Source organism: Varanus komodoensis, unplaced genomic scaffold, assembly GCF_004798865.1.
Source record: "Varanus komodoensis strain SLA01 unplaced genomic scaffold, ASM479886v1 scaffold12, whole genome shotgun sequence".
Classification (NCBI taxonomy): domain Eukaryota; kingdom Metazoa; phylum Chordata; class Lepidosauria; order Squamata; family Varanidae; genus Varanus; species Varanus komodoensis.
The window spans coordinates 23,750,330-23,769,394 of record NW_025335349.1 but is presented as its reverse complement, the minus strand read 5'-3'; the positions used below and the strand labels follow the sequence as shown (position 1 = coordinate 23,769,394).

The 19,065-nt window shown below is 43.7% G+C and overlaps 1 protein-coding gene across 1 annotated transcript in view; it reads right to left on the bottom strand.

Annotated features, from left to right (window-relative positions):
• Window positions 1-19,065, bottom strand: part of FER1L6 (fer-1 like family member 6) — a 79,943-nt gene that overhangs the window by 48,345 nt on the left and 12,533 nt on the right. The window contains exons 10-16 of the mRNA XM_044421469.1: window positions 16,359-16,551; window positions 15,179-15,525; window positions 14,477-14,585; window positions 9,658-9,844; window positions 5,159-5,279; window positions 3,569-3,669; window positions 1,960-2,050 (exon numbers count right to left, since the gene is read on the bottom strand). Coding sequence (XP_044277404.1) covers window positions 1,960-2,050; window positions 3,569-3,669; window positions 5,159-5,279; window positions 9,658-9,844; window positions 14,477-14,585; window positions 15,179-15,525; window positions 16,359-16,551 — 1,149 coding nt within the window. The remainder of the gene's footprint in view (window positions 1-1,959; window positions 2,051-3,568; window positions 3,670-5,158; window positions 5,280-9,657; window positions 9,845-14,476; window positions 14,586-15,178; window positions 15,526-16,358; window positions 16,552-19,065) is intronic.

The following is a 19,065-nucleotide window of genomic DNA, read 5'->3' as shown; positions in this document are numbered from 1 at the left end:
CCTTCACTTACAAGAACCCCAAAACTGTCTTTTTAACATCAGCCTTTATTGCTCCCCGAGTTCTGTGTGAATTGAAGAACTGGGTCAATGTTTTATGGACTGAGATGTTTGTTAATGTACTTTATTGTTTATTAATATCCTGTGGTTTTATTTATTCCTGTTCTGTTGATATGCTGCGACCCACTTTGGAAACAGCATGCAATGGAGATAAATAAAAGGAGTGAGTCAATGAGTGAGTGAATCGCTGAGTGCCCAGTGATGTGCCTCTGAATGTATGAGCTGCCTCCAGTCAAAAATATCATATTTAAAAGGAGGTGAATTAGTGCAGCTCAAGGCTTTTAGTTTGCCATTCCAGGAAGGATGACTCTTGTTGATGTCATAAAGAATTCTGGATATATGCTTATTTCTCCTGGGAGCCAGCCATGCTGGAAGCATATCTAGAAGCAGATGTATTTGTTACTTTTGTCACAGCAGGCAACTTCTCAATATCACCCTAGGCAGCAACATCATCTGACGGAATGGGCTGCTTTCCATATGAAATGCCAGTGAATGGCTTTGATCTTTAGTAAATGCAGATTGCCATTCCACGTCTCCTCACAGTGAGGGATATGCAAATACTCACTTTGAAGGTCATTGGTGTGCAATGCCAAGGGTTCCCGCATGAACCTAGATAAACCTTGAGATCATCAGCTGAGGCCCTCCTCAAGGTGCCTCCCAGCAGGTGAGGTATGACAAGTAGCAACCACAGAAACCACCTTTTCAGGAGCAGGTCCCCAGCTGAAGAATATTCTCCTCCTCACTCTAATGCAGCCTCCCCCCTTCAAATAAATCCTCCAGGTGTTTCGGTCTACAACTACCAGCGTTACAAATCCTCAGCCGTGCTGGCTGGAGCTGATGGAAGATAAAGTCCAGAACATCTGACAAGTATCAGGTTGGGGAAGGCTAAGTCAGGCTCTCCCCCTTTTTGGACTCATGGGCCACTTGGGAAATGGCAATACGTGCCATCGCAATATGACACCCACAATGGATGTGGCTAGTTACATAACGGCTGCTGCGAGGAACTAGCTGATCAAAGTGAAATAAAGAGAAGGGACTGCAGGCAGGGAAATAGTGAGGTTGGAGGCTGGGAAGAAGGAAGTGTTCCTACTGCTGTATTGCATTTATAGCCCACTATTTTCCCTCTCTGAGGAACCCGAGGTGGAAGACGTGGTCTTCCACCACTCCATTGCATGCTCACAATAAGAATCCTGTGAGGTGGGTTGGTCTGAGATCACCCAGTTGGATCCATGGCCGAGTGGAGACTAGATCCTTGACCTCCCAGATCCCAACCCAACACTCTAACTAGCACATCACCCTGGGTCTCAAATAGCGAGGCAAAGAGAGAAAGTCAAGAAGAGCAAGCCTACTGCCACAACGGCAGAAGACAGTCTTAATGCTTCCAGGGTGTTTTCTTTTCCATTTTTGGAGACAGGCAGGGGGCAACTTTATAGGCACCATTAGAGGCCCCTGTGGGTGGCCAGAAACCCACAGAAGCCATGTTGGAGACTCTCGATACCGACAGTGTGAGAAAGCCTGATAGATCTGATGTGATTTTTTAACTAGATGTTTAAAAAATATGCCTTATATCTGAAATCTTGAAGAGCTAAGTGCATCTATCCCTGGTGACGAGAGTGGACAATGCCACATTAATCCTGTGGTCAGAGCTTCACACAACTTCTTCTCAAGTTGCATGGAATTCATCATGCCAAAGCTGGAAGGTCCATTTATGAGGATGCAAGCTCGGCCCATTCTGCTTAACTGTATTATGCTCCCCAAACAGCTTTCCTGTAATTCCCTGCATATTATAAAGTACCCATCGTTCTTGAGATAGGTATAATTTCAAAAAGGACATAGACACAATAATCTGCAGTGCCTTTCAAACATATTGCAGCAAGGATCCAAGAAATGTATTTCACATACCAATTCTTGCTTACACAGTGTCAGCCTCTTTTTGTCCAAACTGGTCCTATTCATCAATTTGGGCTTCTTTTCAGCATTTGCAACAAAAACCCTGGGAGAAAGACACAGAATTAATCTTTGGAGTCAATAAAAATGTTATCTTTATAATGATGGATAATAATATCCCTGTGATAAGTTCAGTTATACAGCAGAGTAGAAGAGCCAGAAGATTCAAAAAGCTTGGATTCATAATATTAAAATGGAGGGATCATTTATAGTCGTGTGGACAAGTAGAAATGCAATTTGTATGGTAATATTTCAGTACAAATTTAATTAGCTTGGGGATATGTTACTATTTTGCATCTTGTCTACTGCATACGACAGAGTTTTAAGCAAGCGAAGTCTTTCGTATGCATGTTGATCTTGTAGATGTATGCAGAATATATTAGCAAGGAATGTCAATGATTATTTCCAACGAATGTCTTCTCTTAGCTCCAAATGATGGGTTGACAATCTAGTAATGAATTGCTGGAAAATTAACACAAGAGACAGAACTGAAAATACGTCGAATAAAGTTGAAACACATGGGATCTTCTGAATTCACTACAGGATAAAAAATTAAGCAAGGAAGGAATCCTTGAGGATTTCAGTTGGTCCACAGTTTTAGGGTACACTAAACTCCTATGGCTTGCATCCTCTTTGTTTATAAGATCCCAGACTCTGAGACTTAAGAGCATCAAGCGGGGTAGAAAGAGCCAGATACAATGTTTGCTGCCCTGCCCTGACTTCCTGCAGTTTCATAAGCTGAGTTTCTTTGGCTGTCTAGCAAAAGTGTTTCAGAGGGAGAGAGAAGGAAGCTGGAGTGGCTCCAGAAAAGTTGTTGGCAACTCCAGTCTTATCCACTTCTGGCCCACCAAAATGCCCACTTTTATCCCATTCCAAGACCATGTTCCTGAGCTCAACAATGCGGCCAGCATGGTTCTTCCTAAGCTAGCTGTGAGGGCTGGGGATGACAAGAGCTTCAGCTCCCAGTTGGGAGTCTGCAGCACTGCGTCTGACTGTGGAACTGGAAGTTAAAAACCTTATGGCTCCTCAGATACTTCCTAGGGGCCATAGGATTGCTCCTTTGCTGAAGCAGCCTTATTCACCATCTTGGAATAATATAAGACTCAGGGTGCAATTATCTTTTGGTTTTTGCACATCTCTAGATTTTTGGATGCAGCTATTTGTCAGAAAAGGGTGTCAAAATGTGTACTTCATGTTCAAATAGATACAAAAGGCATATTGTAGGATAAAATGCCTACAGAAATGCTGGAAATGTGCATTTTGAGAGAACAAGGGAGATGTGTATTTTGAGAGAACAAGGGAGATGTGTATTTTGAGAGAACAATACATACTAAAAAGTATAAAAAATATAAACAAAATATACTGTAAAAATATGTAAGTGCAGATTCATGTGGAAACAGGACAGGAGAGCTTTATGAATGAACTTGTGCAAAACTGACATGGACCAGAAACAGATCCTGAGGTGTAGCTACTTTTGTACGTCTCATAGATTACTTACTCACCTTCTGGGACCCATTCCCCAGCTATAAAGTACACCGCAAGTTTCTCCCATACATGTTCTTACCTACTTTGGTTGATAAAATCAGTTAGAGTGGACTTCATTTTCTCCTCTGATGCAATCTCAGAAACTTTGATTAAATCTTTCACTTGTTCTAAACCTTCTTCCTAAAAAAGGAAGAAAAAGACCAGTTGCATAAAGAACATAAATGTCACTGGAAATAGCAAGTGGTGGTTTAATTTAATGAATCAATAGGAGGAAAGCGATCATGAGCTAATTAGCATGAGTGATCAGTGATAATTGGTGCCAATTAGCTGGTATACTAACACATTTTCAATTGAGAAATGAATGCATTTATTTGTCAGTTCACTGTAGACTCAAAACATTTAATTTTAATTAATGGAAAGGTCTCCAGCGAGACATTGTTCACTGCTAAGGTCCTATTGTAAAACAGCCTGGCAATGCAAGCTGGGAAAGAAGCTGTTCCTTTCGTAGCAGCGGTAGAGCTGCTGAGAAGGGGTTCATTCCCATCACTCCAAAATCCTCCTCCAGAAACTGCTTTCCCACCCATCAGGATGGAGCTAGAGATACAGGACATTTTAGCCCTGGTGGGCATGGAAATAGAGGACAAACCTGAATGCAAATGTTGCCACCCTAGGGAAAGGGTTATGACCGGCTGGGGCTGACTGGCCTGAAGCAAAGAACAAGACAGTATCTCTCCCATTCTATGTACAAGTGCTGACTGGACCAGCAAACACATCTGTCTTCAAGACTGATTACATTAGTTTTATTGTTGGGAGTGAGAGTGAGACGGCTGCTTTGGGCACTTGTTCTTGCGTAAGGACTGCTGGCTGGACTTCAGGAGAAGATGGAGGAGAGGAGCAGGAAGGGGTGGGAATATGGGCCTTGTGGAGACACTGAGAGGAAGGAAGCAGAGATGCTTCTATCAAGGCTGGGTTCCCAGGTGGGCAGGCAGCCTCTGGGAATAACCAAGATGCACAGGTGGCAGGAGGGAACACGGAGCAGGGGAGTCTCTCAGATTCAGGTGAGCTGAGCACGGCTCTTGCCCCCATGATGCATGGCCAGCAGAGGAGGGTGGCCCAGTGTATGGGTGGCCCAGATCAAGGAGGTGTACTCAGTTTCAGAAGGCCCCTCTGAAAAGCACGGAGCCCAGGCATGCTCGTGAGCCGAATACTGCACTGGGTTCAGCAAACTGCTTGCGTGCTGAGAGATTGCAAGGAGAAAGGACTGTGGCTTTTGAATGCATGAAGGAGGAACCCCCAACTCCTGACATTTACACGTATTTCTACACCACCCAATAGCTGAAGCTCTCTTCCTGGCTCTTGCCCCATGATGCCAGGGCAGGTAGTTTATGGGGTGCTGGGCAGGCAGCATGGCTCACAGGTATCTCTTCTCACACCTTGCTCCTGCATCCCTGAAGCTTTCACCTGGCTGCTTTGCTCTGCCTGCTTAATGCTTTGGATGAGGAGGTGCAGGGAATTCTTATCAAATTTGTGCAAGACACAGAATTGGGTGGGATGGCTAATACCCTGGAAGCCAGAAACAGAATGCAAAGTGCTCACAGTAGGTTGGAGGGCTGGGGTGAAATCAACAGAATGAAATGAGAATCACTCTTTGATACTCCAACAGACTTACCAGGAGATCTGCCATTTTCTCCAGGACATTGGAGAAATACAGCCTGAAGGTCTGGTCACCCCAATGGCTCTTTATGTAGACACAGGGTTTCTTCTCATTGTAGGGCAAATAATAATAGTTCCTAGTGAAAAAAATAAGGGTGCGCTTCTGAAATGACAGAATGGGATAGGTAGGGAAAGCCAAACACTCGGCCACAGGAAGATTGTCCAACTCTCCAATGCTAAGCTAGTTTTGATCCCCCACTTTCAACTTTGAAACGCTGAAGTCAGGGCTGGCTCCACACCGAGGAAGCCTTCCAGGAGTCCCCGTCAGTGACCCCACAAGGCTTACCTGGCTGTCTGAACAGTGCTGGGCAGCTGTGTCCAGCAACCCTTTCAACTGTCTGAACTGACATAGGTTTGGGGCACAGTGGAAAACTGAATGGGTGGTCAGTTCCAACTGCTTAGTGGTGCTTGGTGTGCAGTAAGCCAATATGAGAATATCATAAAAGGATATTTGTGGATATGATAGAAGGATACTATAAATGGATATTAATGGAAATCCTAAAGTGGCTTCCCAACCTGGTGTCCTCCATATATGCTGGGGTACAGCTTCCACTCTTACCCAGACAGAAGGACTGGCTGGGGGATGCCAAAGGTTGTAGTTGATTTATCAGTTTCTTTCTTTATTATATTTATATCCCACCTTTTTTTCTTTCCAAGGAACCCAAGGTGGCTTACATCATTCTCCCGCTGCTCTCAATCTTATCCTCACAACACAACCCTGTGAGATGGGTTCGGCTGAGAGTCTGGGACTTGCCCAAAGTTCCAGTGAGCTAGAACCCAGATCGCCTGAGTCCCCGTCCCACACTCTTAACCACTGCACCACGTTGGCTCTTCAGATAGTTCAACACATCTCCAAAGCACCAGTCTGGGGAAGGCTGTCTTAAGATGCAATTCTATGCATGTGAGGCAGAAAAACCTAAAATTTCCAGCATTCCCCATTTTTATGCTAGGCGTGTCCTGGTGGAGGTTGTAGGACCTTTTTCTGCCTAAACATGGATAGGACTGCACACTTAAAGAATCAAAGTCAATTTTTTTGTTCTTCTTTTAAACAATGGTTTAAAGCATGCATTCAGTGACTGGGGATCCTGATTTTTTCCTTTGTTTCTTTTGCATTTTTGAAAACATGGTTTACTGGCAAAATTAAGGACGGAGGAAACTGCTTAATACCAGATTGGGCCATTTTCTACCTAGCCTAGTTCAGTCAGCCACTGACTGCAAGTACTGTTCAGGGTCACAGGCAGAGGTGTTTAACTGGAAATGTTGGGGAATCTTCCGCCTGCACAGAATGTGTTCTACCACTGAGTGATGATCAGTGCAGAAAGAGTAAGGGATGGAGTTCGCGAACTGTGTGCACAGCCAGTTGCTTCCCATACAGTTAAATCATGGCCATCTTACTCTTGGACCAGGCGGTTTTCTCCAGACCACCTCAGAGAGATGCAAAGCCATAGAGCAAGGGAGAATTCAATAGCCTCTCTTTAAAAAAAAACAGAACAAAACAGGGGAAAGCTGAATTGCAGAGACAGATGACAGAACACCCCAGTTATTCTCCCTTTCCTGACAGTATTTTCTCCTGAATCAATTCAGAAATTCCTTGCTTTGCACTTTGTGCGTGTATGTGCAAAAATAGAAATCTCTGAAAAAGAGCATGAGCTGGGAAGGCCAGCTTGGCGGGAGGCACTCTGTGAAATGGGCCATCCGTCAGAACTGCAGCCTGATGTGTTTATTCCAAGCATTGTCATGTCAGCATGCTGTCCTCGAAGGCCATTTTTAAGGCAAATTTGTTTGCAGTCAGGATGTTCGCCGCCTGTTAAATTGCTTTCCTTTCAGACTTTCTCCTATAGAGACACACTTCCATGCCGTTGATCGTTACTCTTTCCTTTGTCTAATTAAAATGCATTGGGCACATCACTGTGCAGTTTTTAAGGAAGAAAGTCTACAGAATGGGGCCATGTGAGGAGGAGAAAACATCTCTGATGTCTGTTAGAAGAAAGATGAGTCTTGTTGCCGCATTTGAGGAAGATCTGGGGCTGGATGCTTTATATATATATATATATATATATATATATATATATATATATATAAAGATGGAAGTCACCTTGGATTCCTTGCAAGAGGATAGGAAGGTTTTTAATTTGTTTGGGTATTTATTTATATCATCTTGCACGGAACCAAGGGAAGCTTATATCATCCTTCCCTTTTTCCTTGTATCCTCCCAACTGCCCTGTGGGGAAGGCTGGGCTGTGAATGGGTGGTTGGCCCAAAGTTACCCAGTGAGTTTCACAGCTGAGCAAGAACTGGCCTCTGGATATCCCAAGACCCTGCCTCACACTAACCAGCAACACCTGCACTGGCTACATCTCTGACTTTATGGCAGTGTTGTACCGAAAGCCCAGCTTCTGGGCAGCTCTCCATCCAGGCAGAGATGGTGCTTAGCTGATTTGAGGCATGAGGGATGCTGATGCTTTGTGCATTCATGTCATCCTCCACAGGGTAACATCCACATCTGCGTCAAGCCATCAGTCTCTTTGGCTCAGTATTGTCTGGTCCAGGGATGGGCAGAAGGAAGAATTCCCAGAGACTGAAGTCCAAAACCATCTGGAGAGCTACCTTCTGCACAAGCCTGACCTAGAGATATTGTGAAGATGTGCGTCAGAATATGAACGTAGCACATTTTGCAAAGACCTGGGATAAGCTCATCCTCGCTGGCCTTCATTTACCTAGTGCTGGCTTGGACAACCGGAATGCCTTTTCCTTCTCTCCCCTGCTTGGACAGCTAGAAGGGAGAGGAAGAGAAAGGAAGGCAGGGAGGGATGAAGGAAGAGTCCTGGAGTAGCAGGCAGAAATGGGCTGTGCTGGGGGCTCATGGGAAGCTGGGGCAAGTGATTTGGACTATGTTGTACGCTTGATGGTATCATTAAGAGCATGACAAACTAGGCAAATTTCTGAGATCTGTGAGAGTAGCTCAGTTTGCTAAGCAAAATGCCAGGCTGGACTGCAAAATCAATTCCATTTCCAAAGATTAATCATTTCTGTAATGCGACTGCTGAATAATTTTCCAGGTTGGGTATACATTTTATCCATTACGTTTCCATACATTGAACAAGGGATATAAACCATGAATGGCCAATATCTATATTCTCAGGGGCATTCATTGCACAGCTGGGGGCCAGAAATGTATTTTACCTCACAAACTCCCCACGACCAGTAGTGGTAAGGCTCTGTAATAAAGTGGGTGCTATCCAGGAATAAGAGGACAGAAATATGTAACTAAGTGTAGAATCTCTGTCTTTTCCATCAATTTTGAAGGAAAAAATATAATGCACTCAAATTATATTGAACCAAATTATGGGCATTTTTAAAACCTTGATTAGAAGTTATTAATTGTCACCAAGGGCTGAATGCAGGCCATTGGCTGCCAGTTGGCTATCTCCAATAAAGCATGATTCTGTTATATTTCATGTCAGAAGCTCAGTTGGCTGCAAGCATTCCACGAGGAAGGGGAAATGCAAAGTCTATAATAATATTACATCTCCATCTGAGAGATATCAGTCTTTAATGAAAGAAAGTAATGGAACAAATATTGCAACCATCCATATAAAGCAACTGTAGATATGAAAAAAAGATTCTGCTTGTTTATATTGCAGCTCTTTAGATCTTAATTTCTATCTGGAGCCAACATAAAAACCCATCAGCTGGCTCTCCAAGATAATAGCTGACTGCCTACATTCTCTCTCACTATTACAAGGGAAAGCAACTATATTTTTGGCAGATTCTGCTTTTCATCGCTTAGAGCATTTCTCTTCCACCCTAATCTTGCTAAAAATGATTTCATTTGATTGTGTCCTTTACTTAAGAGAGAAACAGAAACAAACATTGCTATGTTTTCTCAAGTTGCAGGAGGTAGCATCAGGTCCCAACGTTCCCAAACGCATGGGGTGTCCAACATGGAGTCCATAGGGCTACAGACTTTTCTTCTGGCAGCAGGGTCCCTGTTCTTCCCACCATTTTATTTTATTCAAGATTTTTAAATTTAAAACTTTATTTAAATTGGAGGTTAGGATGCTGCAAAGTGAAGTGTTGCTCTCCTCCACCATCTTCCTTTGACTTCTAAGGAGTGGGGTGGGGATGGGGGTTAGCTTCAGAACTAAGCCCCACCTGAATGTCCATGATTGGCATGGCTATCATGGCAGTCATTTCATGAATGGATGGAGAATCATAGAATAATAGACTCATAGGATAGTAGAGTTCGAAGGGACCAAGAAGGTCATCAGGTTCAACCCCCTGTTAATGTAGGACTTCAAGTTAAACCATCCAAACCCCTGCATCATGCAATTTGAGAGCAAGTGTAGAGTAGCAACTAGCAACGCCAACTAAAGAAGGTTTATTTCCCTGCTCGGGGATCCTGGTTCTAGAGGTGCAGAGTTAGGCCAACAATATCAAACTTCAGGTCTCTACCTGTTTCCCTCAGTGATGAGCGGTTTCTCAGGGTGCGTGGTAGATATCAGTGGCACCGCAATATCATGCGAAGCATCTTCTGTCCCTTCATGCAGCAAGGGGGCACTTTCTTCATCTTCACCTTCATGGGTCTTCTTTTTGCCCCCAGCTCCTGGTGACACCCCATCGATGACATTGCCAAAATTCCCTGGAGATACAAAATTGGACTTGTATGTGGGAAAGGAAAGATTGAATTAGCCAGTTTTGAGAGGTAAAGTCATTAATATGATTATAGCCTTATCCTTTCCTGTTCCTTAAAAAAAGTATTATTGTTACCATTACCGTTACCATTACCATTTAGTTCTATGCAGCCCAGTAGCTGAAGCTCTCTAGGCAGTTTACAATCTCACACAAAATTAATAAAATGCAATATAAAATACGGACAACAGTATAAAATCATAAAATTGAAATTTAAAAGCCAATTTGAAAAGCGAGATCTAAGAGCAATTAAATCAGTAAAGCAGGTAATGTAATGCTCCAATATAATGCTACAGATAATTAAATGCCCTATCATAGAGGACAGCCTGAAACTGGCACCAAAAAGATAGTAGAACAAGTGCCAGGTGAACTTCAGTGGGGAGCTTGTTCCATAACAGGGGGCCACCACTGGGAAGACTCTCCTCTTTGTTGACACCAATTGAGCCTTTCTTGGAGGTGGCAGTTGGAGGCCCCAGATCTTGATCATAGTGTCTGCATAGATTGTGCTTGGGAGAAGTAGTCTCTCAAGTGCTGTGGTCCCAAATTGTGTAGGGTTTTATAGGTCAGAACCAGCACCATGAATTGGGCTTGAAAGCATACAGGCAGCCAAAGCAAGTGGGCCAGAATTGGTGTTATATGTTCAGACCTTTTGCTCTCAGCTGCCTGCTGCATTTTGCACAAGCTGCAGCTTCTGAATAGGACAGTCCCACTTCAAATGCATTGCAGTTTAGAGATTACTGGAGCATAGGCCACTGAATCCAGGTTATCCCCGTCTAGGCAGTGGGACAGCCAGGCCAGCAGCTGAAGCTGGTAGAAGGTACTCTGTGCCACTGAGGCCAACTGGGTCATGGGTGATAGAAGAACACCTTCAAGCTATGAACCTGCTTCATCCAGAATAGGTTGACCACTATCCATCCCATCAAAGAACCACCCACTAGCAACATCTCCAAGCTGAGCTTCAGCTTGTTGGCCTCATCCAGTCTATTGTCACCACCAGGCAACAATGGAATAGATGAGAATATTTTGAATTAAGCATTTTTAAGCAATTATCCTGTGGCCCTTATTTCCAAAGACTTATCCTGTTTAATTTCAAGGATCAATGCAAATATGTGAATGGTACATTTGGTTGCTCGGCTTTAGCATCAACATTAAAATACACTCACTCCTGTAGCCTGAGCCTTTTTATATTTTGTTGTTGTGGCAGCCATTCCCCCACATCGCCCCCCAGGAAGCCACAACAATGCTATATGCAAGGCATTTTGGGAGAAAGCATATCAGCCTCCATCTGCTGGCTGCTGGGGGTTTGTTTTTGTTTATTTACATTAAAGTTTATTTAACTTTTGTGCCACAACAAAAAAATACTTTGTGTGTTCACAGTGTTGAGTACCTTATATTCACTGAGTGGTGACAAAGCCAATTAAATCCATCTCAGTTCCAGATTGCAACAAAACAAAATGTGGAAAAATCAAAGGGAAGTAAAAACTTCTGCAAAGCACTGATAAAGGATTAAGGGTCATATAGAAAAGCTCAAAGTAGGACTAATACTAGACATAACCAATGTAGCTCAACCGAAGACCAAAAACCCTCATCCAGTGCCCAAGCCTCAACCCTTAGCACAAAGCTAACAGGCGTTTAAAGGTCCCATTTTTAAGGTACATACTCTGGAGTTTCCCAAAGCAGATCTGACATTTCTGGTCTTTGAACCTCGATGCAATGATGCCACTCCTGACCTTGGCTCCTTGCAAGGGTCTGACAACATGGCCTTAGAGGCAGAGGCAGGCATCCAATCCTCTTCCCCAGAGTGGCCCAGAGTGTGTTTTCCCTCCTTGGGACAGATTCCATGAGAGCCACATTGGTAGAGGATTTTTTTCTCTCTCCCCAAAATCATTGAAGAGGCAGGAAACCTGTGGCCATCCAGTTGGATTATAGATCCTATTATCTGCGGCCATTGCTCAGCCCATCTGGAGTTGATGGGAGCTGAAGTCCAACAACATTTCAATTCTTTCACCAAATATATTAGCTAAGATGTTTCCAAATATGTCAAATGGATGTTGGAAATGTAAACATAAATTGGGTACCTTCTATCATATGTGGTGGACTTGCAATAATGTGAAAAAGTATTGGATTAAAATACATAAATGGCTTGAGGAAATGTTACAAAAATCCTTAGCTTTTAAACCTGAAGTCTTCTTATTAGGCATTATATCTGTTGATATTAGTAAACAAGAAATGTACTTGAGTTTACATGTAAATACTGCAGCAAGAATTGCATTTGCTCAACACTGGAAAAGTGAAGAACCACCCACTGGCAAACTGATCCTAAAAAAGATCTCGGACTGTGCAGAAATGGATAGATTGACTTTGTCATTGAAGGAGAAAGAAGATACTGATTTCTATCAAACTTGGGACTCTTTTTATTATTGGCTAGAGAAATGGGACTTCGTATAGATATAAATCTGTTTCTAAGTTATCATAAATGGAAAAAAATGTGGGGGCTGACCCAGCAGGTCTGACGTTTCTGATGATTGATGTTGTTTTTAGTTTTTCTTTGTTTTAGGGTTATAATTTTGAATAAAACTTATTATAAAAAAACTTTTCAATTCTTGCTAGCTTTCTGATAAGGCACTGTTGAGGCAAAGGTCTGGCTTGCCTGGTAGCCCTCATTGGGAGTTCTCCCAGGTCCTGGAAGATGTGAACTCTTTCTCAGGCTTGCTGATCAGTGTCAGACACCAGGAGCACCCCAGGTTGCCAGCCCCTGGTCCAGGCTATCCAGGGAACAGAATACTACAAATCTGTTCCTTGGCCCTTCTTCAGAAGAAAGAATCTGGTACAAACCAGGACCCAGGACATGACTTCAATCAGGAACAAGATCTAGCTCTTTATACTGCAAGTACAAACAAATGAGGTTCAGCCTTTTCTAAGTCCCACCACATTTAAGTAAATATTAGACATTGCCTTGTTTGCCTACAAGGGCTTTCCCTGCACGCCCAGTTCCTCGCAAGAAACACAAAAGTGCACCATCACGCATGCTGATAATGCAGGTCTGTTGTTTTGCATATAAACAGGGTGGGACATTCTTTGCAGGACAATACAAACAATTGTCATTTGGGAGAAAAGAGAAGCTGCAGAGGAATAATCTGTTGGCTTTTTCTTGCTGCCTACTTTCTGGTCCAAAATAGTAGGTAGGGTGTTAATCTAAGATACCAGAAGCCAACTGGATGCTGGCATAACATGGTTCATGAAATTGTGCTAACATATCAAATCGGCAAAGAGCATTGCTGCCCTGGGTGTCTCTGGGCCTGTCCCTGACATTTAGCCTAACCTACCTCACAGGGCTGTTGTGAAACTACAATAGGGAGGAGGAGGATTGTTTAAGCTGCCTTGGGCTTCTTGGAAAAGGGCAAAGGTGCTGCACACATACAATAATGAATATACAAATTTAAACCAGGGAAAGCACAACAGAAGCCGAGCACACTTGGTGCTGTTGCACTCCAGAGAAAGAGCCTATATTCTTGACAGATTTAGAACTGATCCTCACTATGAACTGATTCTCTCTGGAGTGAGAGACTTTTCCATGCCTGGTGCAATTCCTCAGATCAGATCCTACATTTAAAAATTGTGCCAAGGAGAATCGTTCCTTGAGGGATGTCAAAATTCTTTTAGGCTTCCTCAGACTCCATGCAGATGCCTGCTGGAGAAAAACCTCATAGATGCCCCGTTTCCACACTGCTAATGGCAACTTGGAAGCAATGCTACCGGTCAGGGCATGGGGCTGGGTTGGGGGAAGGAGGCCAGACATAGTGTGTGGGGAATGAAAGAGAGGAATGGGGCAGGCGGTGGGGATGACAGCAGAAGACAAATAGGTGGCACTTACTCCCGAGGAAACATGCTAAACGCTCTTTCCTAAATGCAGCACTGGAAGGCTCCCTGCCTCCACCCTCCAGTATCATCCAGAAGAAGACTGGATAAAATCACTCCTCTATTCATATTTTTAATGCATGTTTGACTGCACCCAATTCAAATTAGGACAGTTTTCTAGTAATCATCAACCCATTTTGGCTAGTGTACACAGAATTACTTAGGCAAAGATGCTGAGCCCATAATTCTCTGCACTCAGCATGCCAAGCCAATATTGGAAAGCATCTGCATTTGTTCTGTGTCCAAGCCAAGATCCTTTCGAGGTTTATCTATCCATAAAAGGGAACTTGCTTCTTGGAAGACTTCCATGCTGGTACACTGCTGGATGTATATGTCTCACCAATGCACCATAGGCCCAAATACTATGGATGCACCATAGGCCCAAATACTATGGATGTATATGTCTCACCAATGCACCATAGGCCCAAATACTATGGATGCACCATAGGCCCAAATGCTATGGATGTATATGTCTCACCAATGCACCATAGGCCCAGCATGTTTCTCTCTGCACCCATGACAATATTTACCATGATTCATGGAATTGAAGGAGAATGAAAAGAAAGAAGCAGGTTTACCTCCAGACATTTCATTTCATTGCAAAGAGCAGCCAGAAGAATCAACCTGACAGCAATGTAAGGTTGAAGAAGAATTTAGAACTTACCAACAGATACCTCAAAACTTATTGGTTTATCTCCAACCTTTCTATCAATCATTGTAGCTTCAAAAAATGCCCCAAAGAGAAGAAATTCCTCAAATTGTTCTTCGTGAATCTAGTAAAAGGTTACAAGAAGAAATCTAATTTATTACATACTCATTGGGAGCAGGTATTTACTCATATTATCTTATGAAGAGGAAATTAAGAGAATTGCATTAAATTTAACCTTGTGTTCTTGAGCTATCTCAAATTTCTGACCAGAATTGATCTGTCATTTTCTTGGGCTGAAAGTCAAGATTAGTAATAATGATGAATGGGAGGATGGCATACCACAAAGAATTGTCTTCCAACCCCATTTTTATTTGGTTTTAAAAGAGTAATTTCATGTTCTGGAGCTCTGACTTCACCACTATCTCAGTTTTAGGGACAGGGGCTTTTTTTCTGAAAAGGTATAGGTTTGCAGCTATATTCTCACCAGTTCTCATCTAGAAAAATAATGTTTTGTGACCAGCCTTGCCCACCATTTTATGAACAGTAACACTCCCTCATGGCAGCCATTTTGTGAAACTACTCACAAGACTCGCAAAGCTGCAGATGTGTCCACTGACCTCAAAAATTTGAGGATCGCTGAGCTATGACATCCATGCCAGGTGTTCTTCTAAGCCTAGAAGTTTACTTGTGAAATAGATCCACATTATAACATTTTACCTCAGGTGGCACATCAAAAGGCTCCACTTCCACATCTGTTGAGTTTGTTTTATCTGAAGGTGGAGCAGACTTCCCATCTTCTGCTTCTTTCTCTTTCCCTTTGTCTTTTGAGCTTTTGGAGTCTTTGTCCTTCGAAGGTAGCTTTATGTCCTTGATGATCTTTGTAAACTTGGACTCATGGGCTCCTCCAGAGAGGATCTCCACAGCAAGTTCAATCAGGAGGCGTCCCCTGAAGGAGACACCTTCCCCATAACCTTCATTGAGCTCCTGGTGGTCATCCATCAAAGTGTGATTCCTGGGTGAACCATAAAGGTTGATCCAGGCAGGCCCAAAAGTGGGCAAGAAGCCTGAAGAAGACACATATTCAATAAACAGTAAGAGGAAAGAGACAAACACACAAGCACACACAATTTCAAGCAGGCATGCCTACTTGCATACTTGTTTACTTGTGGGCACACAGAACAGTTTGCTATTGAAGAGAAAGGTTAGCACAGTCTCCTCGCTAGCAAGTTTACACAACTCTTCAAGTTTAAAGGGCGACATTTCTCACTGCACAGGCCACTGGGAAACTTAATCCTTAATGACATGTCAACTTTTCACTGCTTTCACTCGGAGCACTCCTGTTGTGGGCAGACCAAGTGCTTCCTTCCTACTTACATGCCTTGTGGCCCAAGTTAAGATTTCTATAAGGAGTTTCAGCAGGGCTGGAGCATCCCAGGAATACAATTTCCTTCCCAAGAATGCACACACTCCCAGCAGTCCTTGCTTGAAAAGACCCCCCTGCTGCTTGCTCACCTCCACATATACACACTTTTATTTTTGGCTGTCGCTATTTCTGTGGTGTGAAATTTCAACAGCAAAATTGTTGGTGCAGCCATGTCAATTTTGCTAGCAGCAGAAAGGGAGGCAACCCTGTTGGACTCTGGGGGCAGTAGGTGGGGGGAGAAATTGGTCCCTAGATCTAACCTCCAAAAACAAGCACAGATGTAAACATTTAACTATGCGTCGAAAGAGTTTCAATCTTGAATTCTGCAGGTCTAACAAGTGTAGAGAGTTCTGTAAGCCCTAGAATGGTAGAGTTGGAAGAGGCCAAGAAGGCCACTGGGTCCAACCCCCTGCTGTGGGAGGACACCAGCTTACACCATCCCTCTCAGATGACTGCCCATGTACTACCCTTTACCTTTATCACCGTCCTGTTCATTTGAGATCTTCTTCAAGTCTACGAAGTGAGTTGCTAAGGCCACATCGTTCATGCTACCTTCATCCCACACCTGGATTCTGACTCTTCGACACAGGGGAGGGAACATTTCCTTAAAGACAACCTGTTCGTGCCACACAGGGTCAGCACAGTTCTTCCTCACTGTGGTCCGTCCCTAGAAAGAAGGACCAGAGGCAGTTTTGGGAAACTGATCCTAAATCAGTGAGTCCGCCTCTTGGTTAGTAAAGATGCTTTGTACACAGAACCACTTTGCGCTGCTTGTAACTCCCTACTAGATTCTCCAGTGTGTGGAAAACAAGAGCAATCCAGTTCTCTGCCATCTGTTTATAGAAATCTACCCAAGAGCCTACAATGAGTGCCAATCAGTTAAAAAGGATATAAGGATGGAGATGAATATAGCATTTATAGGGTAGTGAAACCATTTTGGTAGCATTTCCAGTACAAATGTCCTCTTTCCCTCTGCAGAGCTGAGTGCTAGAGAAAACAGCTTGCTAACACACAATGAAAGGGGCTGATTGAACATTTGACTTGATAGCACACGTGTCTATCTGAGCTGCATCATCTCTTTAAATATTGCATCTGTTGATTCGGAACCACTGAGCAAACATGAGGTGGTTGGAGGCTTTACGTATTCTGAAAGGAGGCAGAAAGTGTGCAGTCCCTCACCTGGACAAACTACATTGTCTAGAACTCGCGCAGAACAAGCTGTTGTCTCGCAACATGCAAAACCCTCCTGAAGGCTGGCCGGTTTTAACTTGCTCTCAACCCCTTCCCCCTCCGAGGAGCTGTCTACTTCTGAAAAGGCCATTGTCCAGTTCCACACAGTTCACTTCTCTGCCCTATGGGTGGTAAGGGTGCCCTGAAACCAGTGATCCAAGTAAAGCATCCTGCGTTGAACACGTTGCCCTTCCAGGAGGCTGGAGTGTGCTGGAGTTAGAAGACTGATTGCTTGATGGCATCTCTTCCCCTTCTGAATTCTCCTCTGAACCAGAGCAGCTATTGAAGAATACGACCCTCTATGAAGAGGGCCTTGACCATCTTCAGGGGTCCCTCAACTGCCTGCTACACTGGCCTGCTCCCGTGCAGTGAGTTTGTCCTCCACAGGTGAGCATATCAGCAATAGAGCAACTCAGCAGCATGAGCACAGCTGGGAGGGTGGGTCTGCTCACAGAATTTGAGGAGGGGTTGCTAACACACTGCGAGCACCTCCGCATGCTCAGTGCCAAACATTACTAACGCTGTGCAGTAATTCTGGATCAAGTCCACTGACAAGACGACGCCACCGATGGATTGCTTTGTCTTGTCTTTCAGCACATTCCGTATAGCAAGCAGGCCTCACAAATAAAAGCCTCTTCGATAACATCATTATCTAACTGGCAATGCTTCAAAATGTCTGTCCTTGTTTTACGAGTCAGTGTTGCAAAGAGCAAAACTGCATCATTAAAATTAAAACTGTGCCTGATTTTTCAGCTCTGTGGCTGCTATTTACTCTAGCTATTTGTCTGAAAGATAGGAAATGGAAGCTCCCATGCATATCTTTTCAGCAAAGTATTGCCTCTTTAAAAACATAGCAACAAATACAATGAAGAATCAAGGTTGTTTCCCTTTTTTTAAAGGATGGAGAATCAGAAGTACAGAGAAACAGGGAATGTTGAATGTGGGGAATAATGACAGCTGAAAGAGCAATGAAGTCCTGTCCTCAAGAAGGGTTGAGGATAGTGATAAGAGAAACCAAGAAAGAAATGCTACAGTAGTAAAGGCTGGAACAGAGACACCTGAATTCAAAACCCTGTGCCACTATAAAGATCAACAAGTACTCTTGGGTCTCTCTCTCTATCTCTCCTGACCTGACCTCACAGAGTTGGTTAGGATAAAGTGAGACAGAGCTACTAGTCTGAGAGTTTTGGAGGAATGATGGAATAAAATTAAGGTCTACTCATTTAAATGTTTCTTCCACATCACTGTATTTGGGATTGCAATTTAGGTTGCATCCAGTTGACAGGCTGAAACCCAGCACAGCGACCCTATGCCTCATATGTCCTATTGAAATGTGTGCAGGAGGAGCCCTGAGTGGCCATGAGTCCCCCCATCTAATGTGCACTGACCAGCTCTGCCTCTCAGCGTCCATGCGTCTACCACAAGCATAGCTTCTGTGTAGCCTGAAGTGCCTGATTCTGCCTAATTTTGGAAGCTAAGCAGGGTTGGTCTGGGTTGAGATCTGGATGGGAGACTTGAGTCCTGCACTGAGCAGGCAGTTGGACCTGATGGCCTGGTAGGGCCCTTCCAACTGTATGATTCTGTGCTTCTATGATCTGCAGGAGAGAGGCTTTGCACATACAGCTGCGATCCGAAACCCCAGTCCTAAGGCAGCCCTGCTCCCCTTTCATGAACTGACAGGACATGTGAGGACTCTTATCTTCTGAATAGAACTCAAGTGTACAGAGCACTTTGTACCAAGTCCCCACCATTTACTTTTCCATGTCCATTTGCTTATGTAGTTGAGTGTCTTCTGAGTTTTCTGATGCTTTTTTCTGTCTACTATTGGAAATAGGGAGGAATGGATCCTTGATCGGATCCAGCAGGGTACTCATATTCTTTGCAAATAGTAATACATCATGATCTCAAACTGGGTCATGATCACAGAAATGACAAGAGATACACACACACA